A 26,047-nucleotide genomic window follows, 5' to 3' on the forward strand; every position below is an offset into this window, starting at 1 on the left:
GATCATGCTGGACCTCAGCCTTTGACACCGTAAATCACAACATCTTACTATCCCTTCTCCAGACTCTAACAGGAATGACTGAGTCAACCCTTAACTGGTTCAAGAGCTTTCTCTCTGACCGAGAACAAATTATCAGTATCAGCCCTTATCCGTCAGATCCCATTAGGTTAGATTGTAGGGTTCCTCCGGGCTCTCCATTGTCACCTTTATTGTTCAATCTCCACGTGCAAACTTTGACGAACATCCTAAAAAGGTTCCAGTTGCAATATCATTCATATGTAGATGATACACACATTTTTGTCAAGGTTTGCAGCCCCGTGGGTACATCCTCTGGCCTGGTAAACGAAAGTCATGAATGGTTGATTAACAACAGTTTACAACTTAACCCCTGTAAAACTGAGGCTTTTCTACTCGGCCCAAGATCGTTGCTAAACAATCCTCACTGCATGCCCAGCCCCCCTCAACTTTCTCAGGATCTGTACCTCTTATGCATCAAGGGTCCAAAATGTGGGGCCTATGTGGGATTGGGATCTATCCTTCTCTTCTCAGATTAAGGAAGTATCCAGAGCTGATTCTTTTTTCGCCTTCGGCTACCAAAAAGAGCCTTGCCCTTCATTCCTAAAGATAATTTGAATCTGTAGAAAAAGTCCCAAAAATAATTTTGACTGTACGTAATTCCGTACAATTGCACCATACGGCATCATTATAGTGAAGAAGGGGAGCAGGGGTCGCAGGGGTGTCCCCCTCACCCTTGTTTACTATAATTACATTCATGGTTGCCAGGGTTACCCCACTTTCTAAACAATAAAGCTTAGGAAAAAAATACAAAAAATAGGACCCTGCAGTGACGGTTCCTGTCCACATAAGTGGAAGGAACTTGTGTTGCAGGGAGACAGGGGAGTCGGCGCTACACAATGAAGTGTGCTGCCAAAAGGTAAGTAGGCTGGGGGGTTAGGGGGTATTAGGAGAAACATGAAAATGTCAAAATGGAAATGCAGTTAAAGAAACTTCGATTTTTCCTCCTGCTTACTTTTCCCTTTTGACATTTTCACGTATATCCAAGATAATTGGCTCCTGGTTACCGGAACCCTCATCAATTGCTACATTGACTATGGAAATGCTTAATACGCAGTGTGAAGAGCCGGGAATGAGACACCGACACAGAGGACTCATGTTTCGGCTATACACATTTATTGAAAATAAAAGGGGGTTAGAAAAAGGCCTCACTATCCCTAATCTGGAGGAGTTTCCCCACCTCAACACAAACTAATGATCTGTCCTCTGTCAAGATGTCCAAAAATAAGTATAGGTCCTGTGTCCGTAATCCTATTCTGGCCCCCATACTCTAATTCTAAGTTGCAAAGGATAGTATCTATGTTCATTAAAGTGTAGACATGTTCTAATGCAGCACAACAGTATAACTCCAACACAGTTCCAGGGATTGATTCCCTTCCCCAGATTCCTTTTCTCAGTCTGAAAATGTTTAACACAAACATGATCAAGTTCCTTATAACTCAAGAAGGCAACTGCCTCCTATTGGTAGTTCCACAGATCCAAGTACAGCGCCCTTCCCCAGGTTTCTTTTTATATTCAGGACATTTCCTTTTTACTGTATTCCCAATTTAGTTGCCGGTTCCAAACTCACAGTTTACCTGATATACTCCCCAGCCTGGTTCCCTTCTTTCATGACAACAATTGTCAATTTCAAATGTATGATTCCTCCTTGAGAGTGTTTGTATACTCTTTATGGTGCTCCACACACTTGACTTTGCCTGGTATACTCTCCTGCCAGGTTTTAGCACTTCAACAACAATCTTAAGGATATGGATCTTCCTTGGGATTTATTCATTACCCAAACTTGGCTTTGCCTGGTATACTCTGCTGCCAGGTCTTAGCACTTTGACAACAATCTTAAGGGTATGTATCTTCCGTGAAATGTATTCATTATGCATACTTGACTTTGCCTGGCTTACACCCTGCTAAGACTTTCATGCATCATGCAGTCTTTTACATGTTTGATTTACAATTTCCTTTACACTATTTACTTTGTCTGGTATACTCGCCTGTCTGTTCTTCCATGCAGCCAATTTCCTTTTTGACCTAAGAACAGTGTTGGCCCGATTTTAGCTTCTTGGCTCTTGTTCACCAAGTTTAGTTTTAACATTCTCCTTGATATTCTCTGCTTTTAAATATGGGCTCTGCGCCCTTGCTGTAGCAAGCTTTGCAAACATGTTATTCTCATGGCAATCTTCTCTCTGCGTTTCTTGTATTATTTCCCCAAAGCGGCATGCACTTTCCAGCAACCCGGTAACCCGATTGACTTCCATGGGCTTACCAGGGGCTGTCAGTGTCCTTCGTGTACTCCTGTTATCATTCTGTTGGCTCGCCGTGTGGCCCATCAGCCGCAGAGGTTCTCCCATGTCCCTTTTCAATGGACGTGGTTCCCGCTGCCTCGTTCCCTCAGACAGTGGGCTTTCAGCTGCTCGGTCTCTCTTTGCTCCCTGGGTTTCCTGCCACCCTATTTTCCATGGTATTCCTGACCTTAGTGATCTGACTAGGGGGGCGTGGCCAGCACGCATGCCATGAAGACGTGTGCTCGAGGAGCTCCTGCCCGTGATCCTGCAACGGGTGGAATCGAGCCGCAAAAACAAATTAACTTACACTGGCAATAACGACAGCAGAAAGAGAAACCTCTTCCCTATGACTGGATGCTACTCCCATGAGAAACCGGAGCTGGCAAGCCCCGATCGGGACCGAAGAAGAGACGCCCCCTGGCCTCACAAGATGGCGGCGCCCATCGGGCTCACGAGAGATGGGATCCGGAGCTCCCGGGTACCGAGATCCTAGCGGGCGAGCCGGGAATCACCCGCGATTGCCACTTCGCCACACACCCTCGGGTGGGTCGCCAGCTTGCCCCTAACCTCACGCAAACAATCGTCGGAACCCTGCGGCCCGCTGAGGACCAGAGCCGGGAGGTGGCCTGCGACGGAGGAGAAGGCGGGCCCCCGTAACGAGAGGACAGGAGACCGTGAACGCCTCTCCCCCTTCTTTCTTTTTTCTTTTGCACCGCCTGGGGAAGTCCCCGGCCGAAAAAGGAAGCGGCGGAGATAACGGCCTGCGGAAGACAAGAAAAGACGCCCGACCGCGGAACGAAGGAGGCGCAGCTCTGAATTTTTCACGGAGGTCAGCCGCGGCGGAGGGTGAGTGCTTTGGCAGGGCCCTTCTCCTGCGCGTGGCCACTCCAACAATAGACTCCGGGGCTACAACACATGACAGGTCCACCCCATCAGGACCCACCACTGCTTAGGGGGAGAACCGCCCAGCAACAGCGGACCTGGCACTGTGCCATAGGGGGACACGGCCCCGAAAACCTCACAAAAACCCCCCGATTACTGCAGACGGGGGACAGTCTGATGCACCTGAAGCGAGTCTGGCCCTCGAGATGACCAGGAGAACGAGCGCGCGCTTGGGAGGCCCTACTACACCCGCCCAAACCAAGAATATTATATGATCATATGCCCCAAACCGGGCCCCGGGTGCCAACACTTCCACACGAGACAAGGAGGCGTGGCTTGGAATTTACACGGAGGCCTACCTCGGCAGAAGGTGAGCCATTGGGCAAGGCCCTTCGCGACCACTCCAATAACAAACTCTGGCGCTACGACACCTGATCAGCCCACTCCACCAGGGCCTAGCACGGCTCGGGAGGCGAATTGCCCAGCAATAGCAAACCTGGCACTTCGCCATACAAGAACACGGCCCTGAAAACCTCACAAGAACCCCCCGTCCACCGCAAACAGGGGGTAGCCTGAAGCACCTGAAGCAAGTTTTGCCCCCGAGACTATCAGGAGAACGAGTGCACACCTGGGAGGCCCCGCTACACTCGCCCAAACTTAGGATATATACGATCAAAAGCCCCGAGCAGGGCCCCGGACGCCACCACTTCCACACGAGACAAGGCGCCCTGCGAGCCCCCCGTTCCTACACAATTTCAGGCCTGCATACTAAACGGAGGTACGACAAACACAGGATCCCAGATACTCGCATTGCTTAAACCCAGAGGCGAAGACCGGCCAAACATAGAGGAGTTCCAACGGACTAAAAAGCACCCCGCCTAGCCAGCGGCATTCGCTGAACGAGAACCACTGAATCACCAACAGCGCGAAAAGGACAGTACACTGGACCCAAAGACAGAGATGTCTCCACCCAAATCAAAGACAAAATTAACAACGACCATGGACTCTTACACGACGGTCAAGCCCAAGCAGATACTGCAAAAGGAGCCCATGGCCAATACAACGCCACCGCAACTGGAAGCAGAATCTAATGACACACCAGTCCTCCAAGCTATTGCAGCACTACGCACCTCTATTGAAACCAAGATAGAGGATTGAGGGAGGATTGAGGGAGGACATGCAGCTCATGCGCCAAGATGCCGCAATCTAACAGAGAGAGTTAACACGAACAAAGCCACCCTGCAAGACAATGTAGCAAATACTACGGACCTGAAGGTAAAGGTACTGGACTTGGAGCTGAAGGTAGCGAGACTGGAGGCGAGATCCGAGGACGCGGAGGGGCGCGCCTGGCGCAATAACATCAGGATTTTGGGTGTCCCAGAAGACATGGAAGGCTCAGACCCAACAGACTTTATAGAGACATTGCTCCTACAAGAAATAGGGGCAGGAAAACTCTCCCAGGGTTTCTCAGTAGGACGCGCCTACAGATCACTCCAAAAGCGCCCCCCGCCGTGGTCCCACCCACGCCCGATAAAAGCATAAATTCTAAATTTCCGCGATAGAGAAACGATATTACGACACTCCAGAGAAGGTGAAGAGATTAAAAGACAGGACTCCAGAATAGTCATGTACCCCGACTACACTCCCATGGTCCAACGAGCCAGGAACTCCTTCATACCAGTGAAAGCCAGGCTACGAACTCTCAACATCAGATATATGTTGCTCTACCCATCTCCCCTTAAAGTCTTGCATAAAGGAAAGGCAGTCTTTCTAGAGACCCCAGCTGCGGCAAACATGTGGCTCGAACATAACAATTTAGCGAAAAATGGAGAGTTAATAAAAGGGAAACGAACGACAGGGACACTAACACCAATGGAAGGTCGCATCACTGGAGATAAGACGCTCACTTAGATGCTGAAAGGGACCGCACCGAGAATACAGCAATGTCGGGCAGGGACACAAAGAACCACGAGCAAATACATTGCTGACCCACCCCCTCATGGAAAGTGCAGGTCAAATGCCTACACACAACCCGTGCCGAAAGGCCTGGAGTGGCCCAGAAGTTGGAAGCAACTGCTGGGGGCAGTTTGCAGTTAAACGTTTTCGTTTATTCATTCACTCGAATGAAATTTTCAACAGTTGGTAAGTCTCCAGATTACAACAATATGGCGAAGGGGGTGAAGGCACGGGAGGGAGACACATCGTGGGTAGCCTCCCTACAGGACAGCGAATCCAGCAATACCCACCCTAAAGTAACATGGCGGGGAAAATAAAAATTATGACATGGAATGTGAGGGGCCTCGGCACTTATCTCCGAAGGAACAGAATTAAGTCATACCTGCACAGGAAAAAAGTGGGAATAGCGCTTTTACAAGAAACACATTGCACGGCGACATCCATGGCCAAAATATAGGAACACTGGGGTGGACAGGGATTTGGAACTGCCTACTCGAAATATTCTAGAGGGGTGTATACATGGATCCACCCCAACTCCCTTTTTGACTATCCAAATTTTCAAGTGACCCGGAGGGCAGATATGTGATCTTATGGGGACACATCGAACAACAAGAACTATGCATAGTGAACTCTTATCTACCCAATAACAACATCCCGGCCCACTTGACCTCGATGTACGACACAATCACTCAACATAGTGATAGCCTCTTCACCTCGGGTGGGGATTTCAAATGCGTGCGCGACCTCACGCTAGACAGGTCGTTACCACGACCCACCACCACAGTGCTGACAGACAGATTAGACTTGGCCGACATATGGAGGGAGCTTCATCCCCATACCCGGAATTACTCGTACTTCTCATCCCCACATGGCCTCCACACGAGACTAGATTACATCTTTGTAGGCAGGGAACACCTATCCCAGATGGAAGCAGCAGAATACCTAGGGAGAACAATCTTGGATCACTTCCCGTTACTAGTAGATTGGAACCACACTGGCCCCAAACCTCCCATCCCTATGTGGCGAATGCCAACAGAGGCCCTGAAAGACCAAGCATTCAGAGAGGAGTTGCACGACAACATTGATGACTACATAGAATTAAATAAGGGCAGCGTAGACTATGTGAGCACGGTATAGGATGCCCTAAAGCTAGTGACCAGAGGAGAGATCATGGCAAAAGCAGGCGGCATTAGAAGAGCGCTACGTAACGAACTAGCACAGGGTGAGGCAGAGATTGAAAGACTCAGCACTGATCCCACAGACCCACAGAGACACGAAGACAGGCTTAAAACTCTCCGCGAGGAGTGCTCGAACGCTTGGAGCAGACTTGCTAAGTTTGATTTTGTTACCAGGACAAACATGGCGCACACAGAAGCGGATAGACCCAGTAGGCTCTTGGCCTGGCTCTGCAGAAAGGAACACCACAGACACACCATTACCCTGATACATGACGAGCAGGGCAACATATACCAGACCCAACAAGATATATACAACACCTTTGAGAATTACTACAAACACCTATACGCTCACGAGATAGAAATACCTGGGGACCAAATAGCAGATACCTTGGAAGAGATAGGGCTGCCCAGGCTCTCTTCGGCACAGGCCGAGGTCCTAGAGGCTGACATCACAACAGAAGATATTGCTGAAACGATTAAGACACAAGCCACGTGTAAAGCCCACGGGAGCGATGGGTTACCCTCAGAATTTTACAAAACATATAGCTCCTCCCTAATACCACCCTTACACAAGGTCTTTCAGGAACTATATGAACGAGGCATTTTACCAGACAGCATGAGGGAAACCCTAGTGATCCCAGTCCTTAAACCAAATAAGCCGGCAGAGCACTGCGATTCATATCGTCCGCTAGCCATGCCCAATTATGACGTTAAACTGCTAATCACAATCCTAGCTCAGAGACTGTCCAGGCTGATAGGGGACATTGTGCATCCAGGTCAAAGCGGGTTTGTCCCAGGCCAGAACACGACCATGAACTTGCGCAGACTACAGCACATCATTAAACAAACAGACACGAGCACTGAATCCTATGCCCTGCTATCGCTCGATGCCATCAAGGCATTTGATTCCATATTCTGGGAATGGCTACTAGCGGTCCTGAAGAAATTTGGATTCGGCCCACGGTTTATTAGGTGGATCCGAATACTCTACACTGACCCGAGAGCACGGGTAAAAACCGGGAGACATGTGTCGGAAGTCTGGGAGATATGCAGAGGCACTCGGCAAGGCTGCCCTCTATCCCCTATGCTTTATATTCTGGGATTAGAACCCATAGCTATTTATTTCCGGAAACAATTTTTTGATGCTGGAATAGGGCTAGGAGAGATAGACCACATCATCTCACTCTATGCGGACGATGTACTCCTATACGTCAAAGACCCACATCTCAATGTCCCAACTATGTTGGAAGTTCTCGATAATTTCTCCAAAGTCTCTGGCATACAATTCAGCAGAGCAAAGTCCTGCCTATTCCCGCTAGCAGGCCTTAAAGACAGTAGCCCGAAGGAGCTCCCAACGTTAGGGATACAGTGGCAAACCACCAAGTTTCGCTACTTAGGCATCCAGATTATGCACACTCCCCAATTGATGCACGAGCACAACACATGCAAGGTAATACCCGCACTGCGCAAATCAATGTCTTTCTGGGCAAAACTCCCACTGTCAGCAATGGGGAGAATATCGATAACCAAAATGATTGTCCTCCCTAGGCTCCTGTATAAGTTCCAAAATGTACAGTATTACATTAAGAACCTGTTCTTCCACCTACTAGAATCAATAATCCTAGAATTCGTCTGGGGGCAGGGCAGACACAGAATAGCACACTCCAAACTAGTCTTACAATATACTCAGGGCGGAATCCAACTCCCGCATTTCGAAAAATACTACCTAGCAGCCCAACTCAGCTTTGTGTCTAAATGGCTAGCAGACGAGACCACATCTGAGACGCCCCTGCTACAGTCCCTGATCTCCCCACTACAACTGAAGGAACTTGTTTGGGCGCCACATCACTTACTGAAAAACACACCCTTCAGAGCCACCCTGGGGAAACAAATCTGGCTAAGAACGAAAGCACTAAGACATCAAACACATCTGTATTCCCCAGAAATACCAATGATCTGGGACCTGTGCAAATCAGACTCAGACCTGTCACACCTCAGAGCTTGGGAGAAGAAAGGGGTCTACACATGGGGAGACCTATACAAAGTAGGCTCCTTCAAAGAGTACAGCTCATTACGGAACAAAGACGGGTTACCCACCAGCCAATATCTGTGGTACCGAAAGATACGTGAAATAGCAAGACATAAATGGGACACCTGGCCAGAAGAACCCGAACCAGATCCTCTCACAACCCTATTATATAACTTAGGCGAGGGACAGAAACTGGTCTCCCAAATATACGGACATCTCAATGATAACCTTAACCGAAAAGGAGAGACCCTGAAAAGCAAATGGGAAACGGATATTGGCCGAGATATGTCGGAAGGAGAATGGAGCAGGGCGCTAGCATTTCCTAAGGTCGTGTCCAGAAATCATAGATTCCGCTTTATACAACTAAACGTCTTGCATCGGACATACCTCACCCCACATAAGCTAATGACATTCAATAAGAACGCAAGTCCTAATTGCCCATGGTGCAAAGCTGACAGGGCAGATCTTATACACATGTCTGGGAATGCAACACAGCGCAATCCCTATGGGCAAAAGTCAAACTGACATATGAGAAGGCAGGCACCTCCAATTATAGTTGGACCCCTGAAGAATGCCTCTTAGGAACATATCCCAGACCGGCCAAACTCAAGCATCGGGTGAAATTAATGGACTTAACGTGCATGGTGGCAAAAAGGCATATTGCCATGTCCTGGAAAAAGCCAGCGGGGCCCAGATATACTGCCTCGCTCAAGGAACTTCTTAGATGGATTAATGCAGAAACGTGGGCATGGGAAGACAGTGTTGCCAGATCCCCTGACGAGTCAAGTACCACCCTAGAAGCATGGATGGAGATAATGAGAACTATAATCTACCCCTCAGACGATAAACCCCCATGAGCAAACATAATCTGGACTATGCAGAATTACAGAATTTCGGAAATCCACCAGGAAGGCCCCTAAACACCTAAAGAAAGTGCTGTACTCTAAACCCCCCCGCCCTCTGCACCACGCCCTGCTGAGAACCCCGCAAATGGGCTACGAAGACTAAACAAGGAGACAGTTAATGTTATTATGTTATTGTTAGGAAAGTTCTTCCTTTTTCATTTTCTCACTTCTTTTTTCCTTTGTCTTTACTACTTATTGTATAACATCATAGGTATTGCATTGAATGGCACAGTCGACTTGCTACATGTCACTATATTATGATAAATGCCAATAAACAAACTTGAAATTAAATTAGTGATCTGACTAGTTTGAGAGCCGGTCGCGATATCTCCCGGGGCCGGGTCCCACTCTTTGCTCTCTTGGTCTGCTGCTACAGCGTTTTCCACGGCTTTCCTGCACTTAGCAATTTGACTGATTTGGGATTCGGTCTTCATATCTCCCGACCTCTGGAGCTCTCTCTTTCTCCCTTTTCTTGGCTCTCTGTCTATTCTCGTTCTTCTCTTCTGCGTCTGTCAGCTGCCCAGTCTTTAAACTTCCTAATCTGATTGAGCAATCTCCAGAGACTAGACCGCTGCGTTGGTTTGCCGGTCGAACCCTTCTGCATTGCTCCGTCTCTCTTTCTAGTCCCAGTGGATGTGGGGCCGTTCTTCAGTTAATGAGGGGGAAAGTGGGATGGAATGTCATTGGGAGTGATTATTACTACTCGCTGCCTCTTCCTCATCCCAGTTGTTACTATATTGTTCTCTGCATAACATGGGTGATTATTATGAGTGGAAATGACAGGTGGTTGAGCGAGAGGGTCACAACGTGCCATCTGGTCATGGGGAATAGAAGGGACATTGTGATGCTGGAAATGCATCGGAGGGACAGGGCCTACGTATCCTTGTCCTTTACTGCCTTTTTATCGTGTGTTCTGTTGTGTTTTCTGCGCAGGAGTTCATGTGGGACTCCTGGCGGTGCAGCGCTCTCTCTTTTGGTTTGGTGAACAGACCCATGGGATACCCTTACGGCACCCATGGGTGGGGGTACAACCCTGTGCCCCTAGTGTATGTTTTTGGGCACCTGCGGGTGGCCCACAGAGCAGGGTATGGGCTGCTGGCAGCTCCATGCTGAATTTGACAGGTGCTCTGAGTATCCTCCATTTTGGGATACCCAGGCCCTGCCATTGGAATCAGTTGATTCCTGATAGAAAACAAGATGGCCCCTGTGGTCTCTTGCTTTCTATTGCCTGTTACCTTGTTTTCCCAAAGTCCTGGGAAGCCCTGACTCTATCCCTTCCCCCTGACTGGCTGTTGGGTGGAAGTTTCATATATGGTGTTGTTGTGAAGTCCAGTCCAGACTGGCGGGAGCCTTGCCAGTGACTGTATGTTGTGGGTACACCCTGTGGGTGGGACCTGGGTGAATGGAGTGTGTGACCAATATGCACTTCTTGTTGTGGCTGTCTTGTTTCTGGTATGAGATACAAAGACTGAGACAGCCCTGCCCGAAACTGTCCTGAATGCAGTGTGTAGTGTTGAATGGCTGGGTACTTGTCCCAATCCACATTCCTTGTTGTAAGTGTCTAAGAGGGTGGAGGATGGCCTGCATGCACTGTGTGCCTGATTGGCTGACTGACTGCATGAATGCCCTTCTGTATGATTGGCTGCTGAGTGTGACCCAGCAGTGTGGATGAGAGACAGGATAGTATATCTGAGGACCTCTCATCACTGGAAATTGTTCAGAAGCTGTGTCTACACTTGAAGAGTAACTGGAACTGCTGATCCTCGACGCCCAGCTGGAAGAAGAAAACTTGCTGTTGCATTTGCTTCAACCTGATCTGAAAGCTGCCAAACTCAAGGACTGATCCGAGAGAGGACCTGGTAAGGCGCCCTCTTCCCGTGCTCCGAGGGACCATCGAGCACCGCTAGCCTTCGCCGAAGCTCTCTGGAAGTCAGACCCTCGAAAGGCTGCCGACCTGAGATGGGACCGCTGAGGAGAAGGAAGTAAATCACCAGGACTTCACCTCTGTCGAAGTCCATTGCCGCCGACCAGGGTTCGCAGGTTTGTGTAACCGCTGGATGCCCGTCGAAGTTGTGTTGCCCAGACGCGGGGAACACTTGATGCCGTGCCGCCGACGACCGGAGCCGTCCACTCCTTCGCCTAAGAACATTTTAATCGAAGGACTCCCTTGTCCACAACGCCGACCGCTTTGTCCTGCCGGAGAAAGTCAAGGCCGCCGATGCGCCGAGGAGAATCCGCCGGTGGGTTTCCCGCCACCCAGAGACCACCAAGACTTCGACAACTAGATACCCTTGCTGGGACACAGTTCTTCCGAAACTCTTTGCGGTCCTGAACAATCAAACGCCGAGGTGCCACGCACACCTCATCCTCGCAGGACGTCGCCGACGAGCACCTCCTGGATTGACGCCGTGGTCGACCCTCGAACTTCTCATCGACGCCGTCAACGCCAAGTTCACCTTCTTCGACGCCTCTCGAGGATCCGTGACTCCTGCTTGAAAGGGGGTCACTCAAGAAGGATCCGTTGACGCTTCTTCGAAGAACTCTACTCCACCAGGTACATTGGCGGGGTAAAAACATTGTTGGAGGAAATAAGACTATTGAGCAATATATGGACTGGGCTTTGCTATATCTTCATTTTACAGGTTGCCCTGGTGGGGGGATCTCCACACAGAACTGTGCTTAACGATAAAGGCCAGTATTCTGCCTATTGTTTCAACCATCTTCCTTTCCTTCCTATCTCTATTGCTGGTTTCCTTGTTATTGATCTGTGTGACATTCTAACAGTATAGTTGATGCACTTTAATGAGATCTGATAATATTGGTGGTACCACTTTAGAATGGTATATATTTGCCATTGTTGATTTCTGAGTACAAAGTGCGTTACTGTGATAGTGTACATACCTTTGAATATTAATTATATAAAGACTGTGTTTTCAGTAATACAGTGTGTGGACATTCCTTTGTGGGGGTTCGGGGACTACACTGTACTTAAGAACCAGCCTGCATCACCTCCTGAGAAGCTAGGCCTTGATTGCTCGTCCATTGCTTCTTTATAGAGAATCTTGGCTGGGGTCCTCTGTGCCTCTCCTCTACCATATAGAGAGCAGAAGTACAGACTCCCCCCACTGGTATCTTTACACTAGTGGCAGCGATGGGATGCTTATGGTTTTAAGAATCAGTGTATAACCGTGCCACTTACAAAATATCCGCACTTTATTAAACTAAGGTTTGGTTGTGTACAAAATAACTGCATTACAAGCAATGGAGTCTATTGCAAATGGTAAATTGACCAGGAGGAGCTTAGAGGCTCTCCAGAGTGCTTGTGAAGCCAGGGAGTTAGACTTTGTGGATAAGTCTAGGGCTGAGCTGATAGCTGCCCTGGTGGACTACCAGACTGATGGTGAAACCCTTGATGAGGGGGGGAATGCAACCAATGAAGACTTTGCCCCTGGGGTTTCTGCTGAATCTGTTTCTGGGAATGCCACAATTCCTGCTGCCTCTGTTCCGAACCCCAGCTATTCCATAGAACTTGAGTTATTAAGGATAAAATTGGCCTTTGAATACCGCAAGTTGGAGATAGAAGCTGAGCTTAAGAAAGAGGAGCTGGCACACCAAGTGGAACTTAAGAATAGGGATCTTGAACTCAAAGGCAAGGACACTGAATGTCAGAGAATCCAGTTAGATAAAGCTAGAGTGGAGACTTCAGCCAAACCAGTTGAGAGTGGCAGGTCCCCAGCCACCAAGTTTATGAAAGATTTGGTTGGTGTGTTTGTGGAGGGTTCTGGTATCCTCCAATGGATTGAAGCTTTTGAAATGGCTTGTGCAATTCATGATGTTGACAGGCGGTAAAAACCAACCCGCAAAGGGACCAGGGAGCTAATTACGGTACCGCAATTGTGGTACCGTAATTAGCGCCTTCCCCATTCCCATAGAGCCCTATGGGGCAAAAATGGGAATAAGGAAGGGCAATGGTGGAAGGGGGAATTACCGCCCCGCGAACCTTGGAATAGGGCGGTAATTCCCCTTTCCACCAAGGCGGTGTCAGTATTTTACCGGCATGAACCATGGCACTAATAGCGCCATGGTTCACCGCCATCCGTGTAATGAGGCCCAATGTGTCTTGGGTTGACTGGGTGAGTGATGCGCACATGAACATGATGGGGTGGATTGATGGTTACAAGGTGAAAACTTTTGTTGAATTGTCCCACCTGTTGTTTTTTGAGCATTTTTCTGAAGCCTGTTCACCAGAGCTGCGTCAGCATGTTGCTGACCAGAACATTTTAGATCCCTTTAAGCTGGCTAGGTTGGCTGACAAGTGGGTCTCCCACCGGGTGTCCCCTAAGGACTCCAGTGGGAAGGACAAGGACAAAGAAAAGGGGGGCCTCTCAGAAAGCTGAGGAGTCCTAAAAGCAGTCACAGTCGGGTAAACCTAAACCCTCCTCCCCTAAGACCCCAAAATCTAGTGGGGATAAGTCATCTGTGGGTGGGAATAAGAGTAGTGGTCCACCTGCTGCAAAGCAGGCTCCCAGTGGTTCCGGTACCGTACCCCGCACTCCCGGCACTTGTTGGGATTGTGGGGCTCTGGATCACAAGAGGGGTGACTCCAAGTGTAAAGGTAAGGCACTTGGAGTACAGGCTGTCAGCCTGACCTACCCTTACCCCATGTCTGAGGTGGAGGCCACTGTCCTCCCCTCCTCTACAGGGATCACATTTGGTGCTCCTGTAGAGATTTCCTTAGTGTCCCTTGGGGCATGGGACTAGTATGCGGAAGTACTGGCGACTATCCCACAGAACACCCGTAGATTTTTGAGAAGTGTCCTCTTGAATGGCCAGCCTTCTACTGGTTTGGGAGACACTGGGGCAAGCATGACAGTGGTGGACAGGACCCTGCTCAAGCCAGAGGACTATGTAGGTGCTCCTCTGAGAAGCACCAGGTTAGCTGGTGGGCCTCCCAAATTATTGCATGTAGCATTAGTCACACTCGTAATTGGAGACAAGACAGCAAAGCTTCCTGTCCTGGTTCAGGACAATCTCCCTGCTAACATTCTGTTAGGTAATGATGTAGTAGAGTTGGGGTTGATCTCGGATGGTCTTCCCATGACTGCTGCTGCGGTTACTAGATCACAGGTGACACCGGGTCTGGCTGTGAGTCAGGTACCCGAGCCAAAGGCGCGGCCTAAGGCAAGACAAAGGAAGAACAAGAAGGCCACCTCTGTGCCAGGGGCCCCTTCTCTTCCTGCTGTTCCTACAGCACCCATTCGGATCCATGCTCTGGACGGGCTGGGTCCAGTGGTAAAGCCCGTCTCAACTCCAGTGGGAGAAGAGCCAGAAGACTCTCCTGTGGGAGAGGTTCTCAACCCGGAGGATCATCCCGATCTTCAGTGCTTGTTAGCTGAAGGGGGACCCTCCCAGGCAGACTTCTGTAAGGGACAGGGAGAGTGCCACTCTCTCGAGGGTCTGAGGAAACAGGCCCCATCCCAGGCACAAGGAGAAGTGCCTAGGACCTTCCAGATACATTGGGAGGGTGAGCTCCTTGTTAGTGAGCCCACTAAGCCTGAACCTGGTGCCCTCAAGAGGTTGGTGGTACCCCAGGTTTACAGGCCCTTCCTACTGCAGTTGCCGCATGAGGTGCCTTTGGCTGGTCATCTTGGTACCAAGAAGACTAAGCAGAGGCTCTCTGCCCATTTCTACTGGCCTCGGATGGGAGTAGAAGTGGAGTCCCACTGCAGGACCTGCCCAACTTGTCAGTTGTCTGGCAAGACTGGAGGCAGTGTCATTGCCCCACTGCAGCCATTGCCAGTGGTTGGCACACCATTTGAGAGGGTGGGCATCGACATTGTCGGTCCCCTGGACCCTCCCACTTCAGGTGGACATCGGTTCATCCTGGTTTTGGTAGATCATGCCACCAGGTACCCTGAGGCTATACCCCTTCGGACTGTAACTGCCAAGGTGGTTGCCAGGGTTCTCCTGGGCATTTTCACCCATGTTGGATTCCCTAAGGAGGTTGTCTCTGACAGAGGGTCCAACTTCATGTCTAGTTACATGAAAACCATGTGGAAAGAGTGCGGAGTAACCTATAAGTTCTCCACCTCTTACCATCCCCAGACCAATGGTCTGGTTGAGAGATTTAATAAAACCCTCAAGGGCATGATAGGTGCTTTGGAAGAGCGCCTAAGGAGGAAATGGGATCTCCTCCTGCCATGCCTGCTGTTTGCTTACAGAGGGGTACCTCAAGAGGGTGTTGGTTTCAGCCCCTTTGAGTTACTCTTTGGACATCCCATGAGGGGGCCCCTTGTCTTGATCAGAGAAGGTTTGGAAGCCACCCCTCCAGGTCCCGCCAAGCAAGTGGGGGACTATGTGTTAGGCCTCAGATGGAGGATGACACAGATGATGGATCAGGCAACAGCGAATCTCAAGGCCAGCCAGGAATGGAACAAGTACTGGCATGACCTTTAAGCATCGCAAGTGGATTGGACTCTGGGACAGGAGGTCCTTGTGATGGAGCCTACCAAGCCTCGGGCGTTGGCAGATAAATGGACTGGACCCTTCAGGATAATCTCCAAGATGGGCGAGGTCAATTATCTGGTTGACATGGGAGTCTCTGGGGTAGCCCCTCAGGTATTCCATGTTAACAGTCTCAAGCCTTTCCACCGGCGAGCAGAAGTCTCATGTCTCTTGCTAGCTTCAGAGCAAGAAGAGGATGAGAGTGAGCCCCTTCCTGATTTGCTGCATAGCAACCCTCAGGATGGCTCAGTGGAGGGAGTGCATCTCTCTCCTGATTTGAAAACAGAGCAGCAGAGAGCCTGCAGGACTTTGCTCCAGCAGTATGCCTCTCTGTTTTCACTGACGCCAGGCCTTACACCGTGGTGTAAGCACAAGATTGATACTGGTGACAGTGTGCCTATCAAAAGCAGGAGCTACCGTTTGTCGGTTACTGTTAAGAACCACATCCAGGCTGAGGTCGCCAAGATGTTGGATCTGGGTGTTATTGAACCCTCAACCAGTCCCTGGTCCAGTCCCGTGGTCCTTGTCCCCAAGGCAAGTTCCCAGGCAGGTACCAAGGATTGGAGGTTGTGTGTGGACTACAGAGGAGTCAATGCCGTCACCAAAACTGACGCGCACCCATTGCCCAGGGCTGATGAGCTTGTGGACACCATAGGTGCTGCCAAATTTGTGAGCACCTTTGACCTTACCTCAGGCTATTGGCAAATAGCTCTGACGGACCATGCCAAGGAAAAGACGGCGTTCTCAACACCAGAGGGACTCTACCAGTTTAGGGTCATGCCTTTTGGGTTGAAGAATGCCCCTGCCACCTTCCAGAGGTTGGTCAACCATGCGCTCAGTGGGCTGTAAGCCTTTTGTGTGGCTTATTTAGACGACACTGCCGTCTACAGTTCCACCTGGGAAGAGCATTTGACACATCTGGGTAAGGTGTTGCAGGCCTTGAAACAGGCTAACCTCACTATCAAGCCCACCAAGTGCCAGATAGCTCAGGGGAAAGTCACATATCTTGGTCATGAGGTAGGAGGGGGTCAAATCCAACCTCTCCCCAGTAAGGTACAGGATGTACAGGACTGGGAGACTCCCACTACTCAAACCCAGGTGAGAGCCTTTTTGGGCCTCACTGGGTATTCTCGCAATTTCATGGCAGACTATGGAACCATAGCTGCATCACTGACAGCTCTGACTTCACCCAAACAACCGAGGAAGGTTAATTGGACTGAAGACTGTCAGAGGGCCTTTGATGGCTTGAAAGAAAGTCTGTGTAGGGCACCTGTGTTGTGTGCGTCTGACTACAGCCGACCCTTTATCGTCCAGATGGATGCCTGCGACACCGGAATTGGAGCGGTCTTGTCCCAGTTAGATGACAAAGGGAGGGCACATCCTATCATCTTCATCAGTAGACAACTCAAGGGTAGAGAATTTAGGTGGGCTACTGTTGAGAAGGAATGTTTCAGTATAGTTTAGAGCCTTAGGCGTTTTAGGCCCTACCTTACGGGGTCTACCTTCAAGGTCCAAACATATCATAAGCCCCTGAAGTGGCTTGCGCAGATGAAGGGTGAAAACCCAAAACTGCTCAGGTGGTCCATTAGCCTGCAAGGGCTAGACTTCACCATAGAGCACAGACCAGGGAAGAGTTACGATAATGCAGATGGCCTTTCCAGAAGGTATGTTGACCGTCTGGATGAGGGTGTCTTTCTCGTGGGAGATTAGGCACCCTCCACCTCAGTCTGGGGGGGGGGGCGACTGTGATGCTGGAAATGCATCAGAGGGACAAGGCCTCCGTATCCTTGTCCTCTACTGCCTTTTTACCGTGTGTTCTGTCGTGTTTTCCGCGCAGGAGTTCACGTGGGACTCCTGGCGGTGCAGCTCTCTCTCTTTTGGTTTGGTGAACAGACCCATGGGATACCCTTACGGCACCCATGGGTGGGGGTCCAACCCTGTGCCCCTAGTGTATGTTTTTGGGCACCTGTGGGTGGCCCATAGAGCAGGGTATGGGCTGGTGGCAGCTCCATGCTGAATTTGACAGGTGCTCTGAGTATCCTCCATTTTGGGATATCCATGCCCTGTCATTGGAATCAGTTGATTCCTGATAGAAAACAAGATGGTCCATGTGGCCTCTTGCTTTCTATTGCCTGTTACCTTGTTTTCCCAAAGTCCTGGGAAGCCCTGACTCTGTCCCTTCCCCCTGACTGGCTGTTAGGTGGAAGTTTCAGATATGGTTTTGTTGTGAAGCACAGTCCAGACTGGCTGGAGCCTTCCCAGTGACTGTATGTTGTGGGTACACCCTGTGGGTGGGACCTGGGTGAATGGAGTGTGTGACCAATATGCACTTCTTGTTGTGGCTGTCTTGTTTCTGGTATGAGAGACAAAGACTGAGACAGCCCTGCCCGAAACTGGCCTGAATGCAGTGTGTAGTGTTGAATGGCTGGGTACTTGTCCCAATCCACATTCCTTGTTGTGAGTGTCTGAGAGGGAGGAGGATGGCCTGGACGCACAGTGCGCCTGATTGGCTGACTGACTGCATGAATGCCCTTCTGTTTGATTGGCTGCTGAGTGTGACCCAGCAGTGTGGATGAGAGACAGGATAGTATATCTGGGGGACCTCTCACCACTGGAAATTGTTCAGAAGCTGTGTCTACACTTGAAGAGTAACTGGAACTGCTGATCCTCGACGCCCAGCTGGAAGAAGACTTGCTGTTGCATTTGCTTCAACCTGATCTGAAAGCTGCCGAACTCGTCAAGGACTGATCCGAAAGAGGACCTGGTAAGGCGCCCTCTTCCCGTGCTCCGAGGGACCATCGAGCTCCGCTAACCTTCGCCAAAGCTCCCTGGAAGTGAGACCCTCGAAAGGCTGTCGACCCGAGATGGGACCGCTGAGGAGAACGAAGTGAAGCACCAGGACTTCGCTGCTGTGGAAGTCCATTGCCGTCGACCAGGGTTTGCAGGTTTGTTTAACCGCTGGAGGCCCATCGAAGTTGTGTTGCCCAGACGGGGGGACCGATTGACGCTGTGCCGCCGATGACTGGAGCCGCCCGCTCATTTGCCTAAGAACATTTGAATCGAAGGACTCCCTTGTCCGCAACGCCGACCGCTTTGTCCTGCCAGAGAAAGTCAAGGCCGCCGACACGCCGAGGAGAATCCGCTGGTGGGTTTCCCACAACCCAGAGACCACAAAGACTTAGACGACTCGACGCCCTTGCTGGGCCACAGTACTTCCGAAACTCTTTGTGGTCCTGAACAATCAAATCCTGAGGTGCCCCGCACACCTCATCCTCGCAGGATGTCACCGACGAGCACCGCCTGGATTGACGCCGTGGTCTCGGCACCCTTGAACTTCCCATCAACACCGTCGACACCAAGTTCACCTTCTTCGACGCCTCTCGAGGATCCGTGACTCCTGCTTGAAAGGGGGTCACTCAAGAAGGATCCGTCGACGCTTCTTCGAAGAACTCTATTCCACCAGGTACATTGGGGGGGTAAAAACATTGTAGGAGGAAATAAGACTATTGAGCAATATATGGACTGGGCTTGTGCTATATCTTTATTTTACAAGTTGCCCAGGTGGGGGGATCTCCACACAGAACTGTGCTTAACGGTAAAGGCCAGTATTCTGCCTATTGTTTCAACCATCCTGCTTTCCTTCCTATCTCTATTGCTGGTTTCCTTGTTATTGATCTGTGTGACATTCTAACAGTATAGTTGATGCACTTAAATGAGATCTGATAATATTGGTGGTACCACTTTACAATTGTATATATTTGCCATTGTTGATTTCTGAGTACAAAGTGCGTTATTGTGATAGTGTACATACCATTGAATATTAATTGTATAAAGACTGTGTTTTCAGTAATACAGTGTGTGGACATTCCTTTGTGGGGGTTCGAGGACTACACTGTACTTAAAAACCAGCCTGCATCACCTCCTGAGAAGCTAGGCCTTGATTGCTCGTTCATTGCTACCCTATAGAGAATCTTGGCTGGGATCCTCTGTGCCTCTCCTCTACCATATAGAGAGCAGAAGTACAGACACCCCCCACCGGTATCTTTACAGATATCCCCAAAAGGGAATGGGGGTATGTGATTTCCTCGAGCGATCTCACACCCTCCTCCTAAGGGTCGCCTCCCCCCATGTGGTCCTCCCTCATGAAGCGACTGCCAGGGTCAGGATCAGGTAGCGGCCGCCGTCCCCTGACCACATGGGGCAAGACTATCCCAGGTAAAGAATCGATGACATCATCAGATTCATCACAGCAGACTTACCAAATATCAATTACAAAGGCTGCAAAGGATTCAGAAAGTGGCGGTATGCTTTATTTCCATCTATCTAAGGCTACGTCTATCACACACTTTTGGCAACATCTTCAATGGCTTTGAGGCCAGCAGAGGATACAGTTTAAAATCCTCTGCTGGGTCTTCAAGTGCAGACTCGGTTTGGCTCTGCCTTACTTGAATAAAATGCATCCAAAGTAATCTTCTGGTAATCCCTCGCTCCTGTTGTTTATCTGTTCTTGGCCCCACATAGTGGAAACTTGCTGGTGGGTTCCTATTCTGCAATAACAAACCCTCCCTCGGTTAATAAGTCTATATTACAACATCCCTGATGAATTAAAAAAACATTCCGTTTTTCTAGAAACATTTAAGAAATTGATGGTCAAGAACTTTTCCAATCAAATTATGTAAAATAAAAATTCTACTGATGAAATCAATAACTGAGATTATCCATTTACAGGGACAGGTGGACAGGTGGAAGATGCGAAGATATCACTTCGAGTCGTATGTGAGGAACGTATAAAACCCATATCCAAAGAAGGTAAAGTGGGCACGTTACCATTAGAAGAATCACAAGTTTTTACAAAAAAACCGTTAACTGAAGAAGCTGCGCGAAAAAACTGCTGAAAGAAATGAAAAAAGGAAAAAATTGTACAAAAGAAGATAACAAAAATCCCAAATGTCTGCAACTGAGACCAGATGGTATAGGGGTTGTCAGGAGAATGCATTGTTGGTGGTAGTTGTTAAAGAATAAGAGGTAGCGTACATTGAACATGATACATATCTAGAGAGTAAGAGAGTAGTTTGAAAGAAACAGAAAAAGGCGAACCATAAAATAGATAGAATTCAATAGTTCAGATTCATGAATTGATGACAATATTGGCACGAGTTCAAAAACAGCCAAACAAAGATGCACTTGAAAACAATAATGATTTGAGTAATGGGGAGTCTGGGATAGTACATGAAATTGAGAGTGAGTGATTAACCACATTGGATTTCAATGGACAATATGTGTGGCATAACAGAGTTGAGTAAGGGAATTGAAAATAAAGTATGCTACTACTCCCAGCCAGCACTGTTCCCAGTTTACCACAGACCCGCCTCCATTCTAACCACCATATGGGGGCTACAGTCTCAGATTATGTGACCAGGGTCCTGTAGATGAAAGTGGCCGTCATCTTAAGGTGGCTTTGCCTTATCACATAGCTTAGTAGCTTCATATGAGCGTCTGCCTCATGGACATCTTCAGTTAAGGGCATTGAAGGAAAAGGCAAACTCCCAGCCTTCTTCCCTCAACCTCTTTCCTATGAGCCTTTGCTTTGCTGCGTCTTCCTACATGTCTGCAAGTACCCGTTATGCTTCTTCTCAGCCCCGCCCTCACCATGCACTTCTCATGCTATCTTTCTTTTCCCTTCTGCTCTCTGGACTCTCCTCAGCTCAGAACCACTTCAACTCTCTTCCCATCCTTATCATCTCTTCTCCTCGCTGCCACCCCTCTTCCCGATCCACTACTTGCGCCATTCACAAAACCTATTCCAACCCCAGCTTTCATTACACATCCTCTTCGCGCATCTACCCGCAGCGCCTCTCTAGTTCTCAGACTCAACGTCACTCAACCTCACTATTCTTCTACACCTCACTCTCGTTCTATTGCTCTTTGAAAAGTCCAGGTTTCTCATTCTCCTTCTCTTGACCTCATTACCCTTATGCAAAGCCGGATCTCTCACTCTGATGCTGCAACCCTTGCTGCCCTTCATAACCCTGTCTACACCTTCACCCATTTGCCCCTGCCTCACTGGCAGGGGTGGTGGTGTAGGACTGTTTTCATCTTCCAAGCTTCCTATCCCGCCTACTTCCCTATCTTCTGTTAATTCGTTATCCTCTTTTGAATACACTATCTCCACATTCCCTGCCTCCTACTGAATGCTTTTTATCTCTCTCTACCAGCCACCTGGTCCAGTAGATCAATTCCCCTACCACCTCACCCAACTAGATGACTCTCTCCCTCTTGATCACCAACTCATTGTTATTGATGGCTTTAACCTCCCCTCTCTCTCTCTGCTGCTCTGTCCATTGACTTTAACTCTCTTTCTCTTAACCACTCACTCTCTTCTGTCCACTCTCTGGCCACCCATTCAAATGGAAACTCCCTCAACTTTATTCTCATCTCCTCTCTGCCTCTGATAGATCCACTGCTCCTTCTCCCTCGAATCAGTCTATCATCTTTGCCTCAATCTCCACTCCTGCTTCATCCTCCCTCTCTCCCTCTAACACTATTGTTAATAAGCGCAAATTTCCCTCCTATGCTGAACTCACCTTTCCATCCACTGAGGAAGCAGTCACTAACTTGGAATTACCCAAAACGACCGAGAATAAAAGCCTGAATGGGTGATTTGGCCTAATTTCGGCCCTTCGAAAAATTCCGAATGGCTGAAAAGTTCGACCAAATTACACATTCGGTGCTAAGGGCTGCGGGGGTGTACCCTGCACCCTTGTTCACTATATTGTGAGTGGGGGTTGCAGGGGTGTCCCCCGCAGCTGATCCCAAAAAGCCCCACAAAGAAAACAAGGAAATGACCCTGCGGCACCAGTTCCGGATCACTGAAGTGAAAGGGAGCAGGCATTGCAGGGACACAGAAAGTCGACGGCCGCTGCAAGGTAAGTAGGGGGTGGGTGTGGGTGCTGGGGCCAAGTTCAGGGGAGAAAAGACCGAAGGTCACTTTGGAAAAATAATCTTCTGTCTTTTCTCCCTCGAACATTTCCGTCACAGCCTTTCAACCCCAATCCACTAACTTTAACACTGCTTTTTTTGCCTATTTCTCCTCTCACTACCCTCTTTCCACATTTACTCCAAAATCCTTCCCTCCACGGCCTTAGATTACACCTGTCCTCCAACCATGAGAAGAGCAATGCAGAAAAGGCTTTGCACTTGGCAAAGTTCACGACACTCCTCGGATCTCCAACTCTACCTCACTGCTCTTCAAAACTATTCCTATGCTCTTGGCTCTGCCAAACGTGATAACTATCTCTCATTTCATCTGAATCCTCCCAGCCCAGATGCCTCCAAAAACCCTCAACTCAATTCCCTCCCTTCCTAAACCCGACTCCATTTCCTCCACTCCTTCTGCAAATTATCTTGTTCTGACATTTCTACCATTCACAAAACCCTCACTACTTACCTTCTATCCCCTCTTCCTGCTCACCTTTCCCCGCCACCTCTGCCCTTCCCACCTGCTGCTCTGTCTTCCATTGCCCCCACTAACCCTGATGAGACTTCTAGCCCCACTCCTCAGCGCTAACCCTTCCTGTGCCCCCCACTGACCCAGTGTCCCTGCTCCCAGTGTGGCTCCACATCTTACTCCCCTTCGAGACTCCTCATTTGTTAATGCTACTTTTCCCTCATCCTATAAGTCAGCTACTTCCAACCCTCTCCTTAAGAAACCTGGTCTGGATCGTAACTGACATGCCAACTTTTGTCCTGTCCCTCTTCTACCAAACTATTCCAAAATCCTAGAGCGAGCAGTATTCAATCAGTGCATTGAGTTCTTTGATACTCACAACCTCTGGGATCCTCTTTAGACTGGCTTCCAACCTCTGCTTTCTACCGGGACAGCTCTGCACAATGTCAGCAACTTCACCTATTCCGCTCATCATGCTAATCTTTCATCTATTCTTATTCTCCTCGACCTATCTGCTGCCTTCAATACTGTCGACCATTCAGACCTTCTCTCTCTACATTATCTCTCCTTGGCATCAGAGATAAAGTCCTCACTTGGTTTGCTTCATACCTTGCCACCAGACACTTTCAAGTGTCCTGGAACAGCCTTACCTCCCGACTCATCTCCTTACTGTTCGATTTCCCCAAGGGTCCACGTCTCTTCACTCTTTCTACTTCAGCTTTTAGTTCCCTGATCTCCATTTACGGCTTCTCCTACCAACTCGTCACTGACACCACTCAGATCTTCTTTCCCTTTCTCTCGTGATCGGCAAGCTGTTGTTAAAAATGTCAAACTGTCTTTCAAATATTGGATGGTGTCTCACTTGCTCATGCTCAACTCCACTAAGACTGAAGTTCTGTACTTACCAGTCAAAACAGACTATCTCTTCCTCTCCCTCTCTTATCTTCTCTCCTCTCCGGACTACCTTTCTTATCAGTTTACGCTCGTAACCTTGGTGTCATCTTCGACCATCTCACAACTTCTCGATCTTCATCTCCAAATCTGTCACTGCAGCCAGACTGAACCTTCCCAATATCAGAAAAATCTGTCATCTTCTTCCTTTCAATGCTGCTAAAAAGCTAATCTCCTACTTAGTCCTTTCTATATCTGACTGCGGTGCCAGTCTCCTCTATGGCTCTCCCCGCTATGCTTTTTCATCTCTGGACAGAGTCCTCAACGTCGCGGCCTGCACATTTTTCAACCTTTCTCACTTCATCTCTACCTCCTCTGCCTGTCGCCAGATTTGCTGGCTATCTATGAAACAAAGAGTTAGGTATAAACTTTGTGTCATCATCTTCAAAACTATCCTTCGACTTGCTCCACCGTACCCATCTGCTCATCTCACTCCTTACTCTCCCCCTCACTCATTACGATCATCCTTGGCACAACTCCTTGCCACTGGTTGAGCCCCCTGCGGTCCATAACATTTCCTCCCTTTCCCTCTCTTTGCTCCCCATGCTCTGGAATGTTCTTCCTCTTCCTCTCTGTACTATTCCAACTCTACCACTATTGAAATCAAACCTCAAAGCCCTTCCTCTTTCTGACGAGCCTGTTTCCTAGCACTCTACTTTACTCCATCACCCTGCTCCCCTCTCTGCCTACCCGCACGGACAAACGTAAAGCACTTTTCCCCGTTGCACCTTCATCCTTAATTTAGAACTTCCTCCACCCTCCTGCTCCTATGTTATTCTGTCCTGTCCTCTTGCCCGGTTTATGCTCCCTCCTTCCCCTGCAACATCTGGTCATCAAGTCACATTCTCTCATCCCATTGTCAAAGACCCATGTCTCCCGCTCTGTTATCAATATTACATTTTGTATGCATTTTTGTGTCAAAAGTGCATGGCTTTCCTGTGATTTCTATAAATAAATGAATAAATAGGTTATGATCTCCACATGTCTAGAGATCCTTTTAAAAAACTGCTGGAGTTCTGCACGGTGTGATGGTGTTTTGATTGGAGGGGATCTCATTTGTAATTTTGTTAATGCAAAAGAAAGTACACCATATCCCTTCTGGAAGGGATTCTTAGAATTAGATGTGATCTTATGGATGTGTTTCCCAGACAAGTTGATATGCAGATGGGGAAGGACCTAAGGGGAGCCAATATAGGAGACAATTGGGGGTGGTAGTGCTAAAGGTCTCCTGGAGAAGGGAGCGGATGGAATGAAGGCAGATTTATAGGAGGAGATGTAGATGGTGGGTTTGATGGTTAAGGGAGTTGCATTTACTTATGGTCAATGGGACAATTAAGGGTGAACATCCGAGCGAATTTACTTTCTGTAATAAAGAATCAAAATAGATTTTAGATTTCTTTTTAATAAAGCGTATGAATTTTGGTAAGTTGAAATACTTATTAGTCATTTTAATAAGGCAAATGATTATGTAACAATTTTTCTAACATGCCACCTGGAGACATCAAAACCTTCCCCCTTTGAAACACGTTAACACTGTAGTAAACATAGCAGGTAATCACGCATGATGGTCTGAGAATTGTATGAGTTTATTTAACAACTGTTTAGATCAGATAGATATGGGTTTCAAAGAAGATAAAACCCCTTGGCCAGAAGATCAAAAGACATTTAGTAAATGGTTTGAGGCTATATATCAGAGGAGGTGGGACATGGTGCAGTAATAGAAGGAGCTACAATGTTGAAAGAAGGAGTACCAGTGAGATGTTACTGCCTTGAGACAGTATTGAAAAGAGGCACCGGAGGCCTCTACATGGACACAGAAGAAAAGTCTTCACAATTACAAA

General features: G+C 48.7%; 1 protein-coding gene across 1 annotated transcript in view; it reads left to right on the forward strand.

The window, feature by feature from the left end:
- Positions 1 to 26,047, forward strand: part of GFI1B (growth factor independent 1B transcriptional repressor) — a 103,679-nt gene that overhangs the window by 43,848 nt on the left and 33,784 nt on the right. The window contains exon 3 of the mRNA XM_069609320.1: positions 20,537 to 20,617. Coding sequence (XP_069465421.1) covers positions 20,537 to 20,617 — 81 coding nt within the window. The remainder of the gene's footprint in view (positions 1 to 20,536; positions 20,618 to 26,047) is intronic.

This window comes from Ambystoma mexicanum, chromosome 8 (genome assembly GCF_040938575.1).
Source record: "Ambystoma mexicanum isolate Mex_15411 chromosome 8, UKY_AmexF1_1, whole genome shotgun sequence".
Taxonomy (NCBI): Eukaryota; Metazoa; Chordata; class Amphibia; order Caudata; family Ambystomatidae; genus Ambystoma; species Ambystoma mexicanum.